The 5,840-nt window shown below is 40.0% G+C and overlaps 1 protein-coding gene across 1 annotated transcript in view; it reads right to left on the bottom strand.

Annotated features, from left to right (window-relative positions):
- MYO16 (myosin XVI) overlaps nt 1–5,840 on the bottom strand; it is a 603,762-nt gene that overhangs the window by 347,939 nt on the left and 249,983 nt on the right. Inside the window, 1 exon segment of the mRNA XM_027776197.1 lies at nt 116–263. Coding sequence (XP_027631998.1) covers nt 116–263 — 148 coding nt within the window.

Genomic DNA, 5,840 nt, shown 5'->3' with positions numbered 1-5,840 from the left:
GCAATCTCTGCCCCTCACCGTTTCTCCTCTTAAAAACAAGAATAAACTGCAGACTGCGGAGCCGCCATCTCCACGCCAAGGCGGGGCTATCCGCTGAACGCACTGGGTCACTCACCGGTGGGTGCAGGGGTCGCTAAGGTGCAGTCCGTGCCTTTCCTCTGCAGACAACCCGTCCATCAACAAGTAGAAGACGAGGAAGTTGCCGTGGCCGAGCGGCTGTGAAACAAGCCTGGATTTCTCTAGCATGTACGTACAAATTCTGGCTGGTTGAGAGAACAAAAGTGGTTCTGTCAAATGACGTTATCAGCTTTTCGTTTCCGTGAATTCAAACATATTAACTAATCACAATTGAGATAATAACGCATCTTTTCCAATACAGGCCTTAAAAAAAGGAACAGACTTTAAAAGTATTTTCTAGAGTGGTTTTACGTTTCCAGAAAAATTGAGAAGATAACTACCGCTCTAATAGGTTCCTTTTTCCCTGCTCCCACCTGTTTTCTCTATTTTTAAAAATTGTTTTGTTGGTTTCTGCTATAGGCCACGTGTGCTCGGCAGAAAGAGAGAGAGAGGGGGAGTGGAAATGACAAATCACTTCTGGGGGGATGGCCACACCACAATCCCTTCTCAATTCTCTTGGGATTTGGGGCACACATGCATATACCCAACTGGTGTGATTTTCAAGACACCAGCTCTGGGAATCAAACCACACACTTGACCATGTGGAATCCAGCCTCCTTACCAGCATGCTATTTGGCTGGCCCATTTTCTGTTATTAAGTTTGTATGAATGTGGTTCATTTGATAGAAGCGTTGAGCCAATATTGGTCCATTCTTAGTGCCTGAAGCCCACAGTGTGCATTCGTGTGCACTTCCTGTGTGGTATAGCTCTAGGGGTTTTGAGTAACGTGTGATGCTTCTGCCCAAGGGTAGGGGGTCACAAGGAAGGATTCCATGCCCCAGTGTCTGCTGGGCTCTGCCTGCCTTTCTTCTCCTCAACCCTGGCAACCTCTGATCTTCTTTATTCTATTGTTTCATCTTTTGGAGAGTGGCATAAAGTGAGAATGAAGTATGTAGGTAGCCTTCCAAAACAATTCTCAGAAGGCATGTGCACTTACTGGAGAGAGCAGAGAGGGAGGGAGAGAGCAAACACTCCTTACTCCCAATGGGGCATGGTCACACCGCAATCCCTTTTCTTCCACTTCTCTCTCCTTTTGAAATCTGGGACACACACACACACACACACACACACACACACACAGCATGGTTTCCATGGTTTCTGGCTCTGGAACTGGAAAAGTGTGGCCACGTGAGACTCCCTTAGACACTATGACACCAACTGGCTGGAATGCAGCCTTTTCTTCTTCTTCCTTTTTTAAAAATTACTTCATTTAACTTTATTTATTTACTTATTTTAATTTGCCAGAGAGGGCCAGAGGAGACACAGAGAAAAAGAGAGGGAAAGTGAGAAAGCAAGCCATCAGGTCCAGAGATTGAACCACAGTCCACAGTCGACCATGTGAGTCCCATGCCCTTAACCACCATGTCAACTGCTGGCCCCAAAGCACCATTTTCAAACTGGCTTCTTCCATTTAGTAATATGCATTAAAGGTTCATTCTTTAAAAATAATTTATCAGCTCATTTTTAATGAGTAACTAATGCCCTGTTGTATGAATGTACCATGGTTTGTCTCTCCTTCACCCATTAAAGGGCAGGTTTCCAGTTTTTAGTTTTTGAAATTAGGAATAAAGCCTCTATGAACAATCACATTGAAATTTTGCACAGACACAAGTTTTCAACTTCATGGAGAAAATATCAAGGAGCAGGATTCCTGGATGTGTGGTAAGACTTTTTGAGAAGCCACCAAAGTCTTCCACATGGTCGTGCAGTTTTACATTCCACAGGCAACAAGTGTGAGCCCCAGGAGCCCCACACCCTCTCCAGGACTTGGCGTCAGTGTTTCGGGTTCCAGCCATCCAGACAGGTGCAGTCATACCTCGGTACTGTGCTGATCTCCAACACCCCAAGCACACTGGGTGCTCACATCTTCATGTTTCCTTGCTTGCCATCTCTGTTCTCTGCTGTCTGTCCAGATAATTTTGTCCATTTTAAAAACTGGGTTATTTTGCTCTTGCTGAGTTTTATGAGTTCTTTGTATGTTTTGGATACCAATCCTTTATCAGGGATGTGGTTTGCAAATACTTTCCCCCTGTGTGGCTTGTTACTACATTCTCTTAACAGTGTCCTTCACAGAGCAGAAGTTTTTAAATGAAGTTGTTCACCTGACCACTTCTTTCTTTCACACACTGGACCTTTGGTATGAGAGCTAAAAGTCACTGCCACACCTAAGATTATCTAGAATTTCCCCTATGTCATCTTCTAGAAATTTTATACTTTTGCTTTTACATTTAAGTTTCTGATCCATTTGGAGTTAATGTCTATGCAACGTATGCGTCTATATCCATGTGTTGCACAGGTACGGCCCGCTCTTGCTCTTCCAAACTGATATGCTCAGACACTTACCTTTCTCCATGAAATTTCTTGTGTTCCTTTGAGGGAAATAAGATGGCTAGGTTTATGTGGGTCTATTTCTCAGTTCTTGAATCCTTTTCATTGACATATTCGTCTATTTGTTTTACCAATATAACACTGTGTTGACTGCTGTAGGTTTATAGTAAGTCTTGAAGTAGGGTTAAGGTCAGTTCACAATGTTATTCCTCAATGTTGTATTGACTAGTCTGGATTTTGTTTGCTTTTCCACATGAACTTCAAAATCAATTTGTTGTAATCCATAAAGTAACTTGCTGGGGTTGGGATTGTACTGAATCTATAGATCAATTTGATAAGAACTGACACCATAAAATTGAGCCTTCCTATCTGTGAATACAGAATAAATCTCTGCTGATACACTGGGTGATCAGAAAAGACACAGCACATCCATGACTTTTCCAACAGCCCAATAGATAGCTTTTAATTTCTTTTTTCAGAAATTTAGTTTTCTGCATATAGATTTTGCACACATTTTCTTAGATTTTTACCTAAGTATGACATTTATTTTTGGTGCTAGTGTAAATGCTGTTGTTTTTTATTTCAAATCCCAATTTTTCACTACTGGTACCTAGGGAAGTGAAAGGCTTTTTATATATTACCCTTGTGTGACTTATCCTTGCCTTACGCACTTACATGTTGCAGAGGGTTTGTCAGTTCTTTCAGACTTTCTACCTAAATTTCATCTGCAAACCTGTTTGATTTCTTTCTTCCCAGTTTCCTTTTTATTTTATTTCTTTGTCTTATTGCATTGGCTAGGATCTTCAGTATGATGTTGGAAAAGAATGGTAACAAGAAACATCCTTTTCTTGTTCTATACCCAAATGTGTAACTTTTACAATACAATATGAAATAACATCTGTATCAAACAAACTCAGAATTTTCTTAATGTCTCATGACTTGAAAATGCCAGCCATGTATTTAAGACACATATATTAGCAACACTTGCAAAGAACTCTGCTGGAAACGGACAAACACTACTAGCAACCAGGTTAGAACTGTATGTGGCCACACTTTTAAGTCCAGACTGTATGATCTATATATATAGTCTGCTGTTTTCACTGCTGGGACCCCTGGAAGAAACCCACTGCAACCAAAGCAAATGTGGCATAAATGTATGCAGGAACAATTTCATAAAAAAAGAACATTCTCAGATAGATAAAACCTGAAAGAATTTACCAATACCAGACCAGTTATCCAAGAAATTCTGAAGAGAATGCTATATCAGGAAAACTCAAGACACTCAGAAATAAGAGTTCAAAACCAACGAAGAAAATGGCCAGCTTAATGGTAGGGACAAGTCTGGAGTTGAAAGTTACCGTCCAGAATTTAAAACGAGAAATGGAAAATTATTTGTTGATCATAACATGTATGTCTAAGCCATTACACAGTATATTCTGGATGGGAAATCCCATTTTGTATGCTGTGATGCTATTCAGTGAATGGGTATAAAATAAATAAATTTTAAAAATGTACGTTAGGAAAGCTTCAAGATTTGTATCAAAATGAAAAAAAATAGTCAAATCATAGATTATACCATAGAGTGAGTTAATGAAACAGGTACTCCAACAATAAAGCTGACAGTCTGATTAGGAGGTGAGCTGGGGGTAAGTCTAGAAACAATGCGTGCCCTGTGGGAACAGTGGTCAGTCTTCCAGTTTTATTGTGATTGTGCATGTACACTAAGCGGACTAACAGCTCACGCTTATTATGTGGGTCCTCTGCTTTTGAGGACATTATAGAACAACAACAACAAATAACCCACATCATCAACTCATGGTGTTGACGTTAATTTCATCAGAGCTGAACAATGTCAAAAGGATGCAATACTAAATCAAATCATCAATTCTGCTTCACAGGTTAGGCTGGCAATACATAAGCTATTTCAGTATCAATAAAGATGATGGCTATATGTTTGGCATGCTAAAAATTCCATTGTTTCTGGAACTTTTTTAAAAAAATTTGGCTATAGATATTATGCTATCATTATGAACAATCAATGAACAATTACGTGATTGAGTTTTAAATGTAAATGTAAAATATTTTAGTTTCCTTTTTTAAAATAAAATTCTATCATCAATTGTTTGGGGGAAAGTCAAAAGATAGCAGGTTTTAGGAAAGCAAATGAATTTAATCATTCCCTACATTTGAAATATAAAAAAGTATCTCATGTAATTAATCCTTAGCAAAGAATTATTCTAGAATGCAGCCTCTAGAAGTAAAAATGCAAGGTCTCCCCACTTTGGTTTGGACAGAATATCTATAACCACAACTGAAGCATGATCTCCAGTGCTGGTCTCTGGCTCCCTAAGTAAGCGGCCAATTTAGCTGATTAGGAATGATTATCAGTGTTATGAAGATCTGAAAATTATAACCCCTCATTAAAAGTTCTTATTAGACAAATATAAGAAGAGTTGCTGAGTGCATAAAGGAAGATTATTTCAAAACATCCCCTTTAATGACATTAAAGTCCCAAAGCGATGTTAAAATTAGAATAAGGTGGTGCCAGCCAATGGCTGGATCCCATATGGCCAACTGGGCAGTTCCAAGCTCAGTGGTCTGAAAATTAAGCCAGGGGCACATGTATGTAAGCCCAATATCACAAGAAGAAAATGGAGAAGAAATTGTGGTGTGGCCATCCTCAGTGAAGGGTGGGTGATATCTCTCTCTCTCTCCCCCTCCCTCTTTCTCTGACAAGTGCATGTGCCCTACAGCAAACAAATTACGAGGGCAGCCAGATGATGGCAAAGTAGTAAAGGAACGCTCTGGGAGGCTGACCCAAATGGAAACATTCTTGGTGGTGTCTAGAGGCTATCCAGAACTAACTAGTTGCATGCATGCCTACAATGCAGGTCTGAGTGATGCTGGGGTGCACTGAGTTATGAGTTCCCTGCTGAAGTTCTCTCTCTCTCTCTCTCTCTGTCTTGTGTATGGAAGAAAAGAAAGAAACTTAAACAGAACGAGGACGTGCTAGGTTGTGAAGCAGCAATAAGTGTCAGTGTGAGTGGATACGCATGCATGTTGCAGTGTGTGTGTGTACGCACATCCCTTGAGTATTTAACTGGGGGTAACTTCAAATTGATGTCTTAATCTTAACATTTTCTTTCCTCTTCCTACTAAAATTCTTTTCTGGAAATATTTTCTATTTAGTACTAATAATATGAATCCTGAGAAAATTTACAGCTCAAGAAGATATTTTAAAAATCCTCACACACGAGGACCAGCAGGTGACATGGTGGTTAAGGTGCTGGATATTCCCACATGGCCAACCACAGTTTGAGTCCTGGACCTGGTGG

This window comes from Tupaia chinensis, unplaced genomic scaffold, assembly GCF_000334495.1.
Source record: "Tupaia chinensis unplaced genomic scaffold, TupChi_1.0 Scaffold000644_1, whole genome shotgun sequence".
NCBI lineage: Eukaryota > Metazoa > Chordata > Mammalia > Scandentia > Tupaiidae > Tupaia > Tupaia belangeri.
This window is presented reverse-complemented; position numbering and strand designations above follow the sequence as displayed.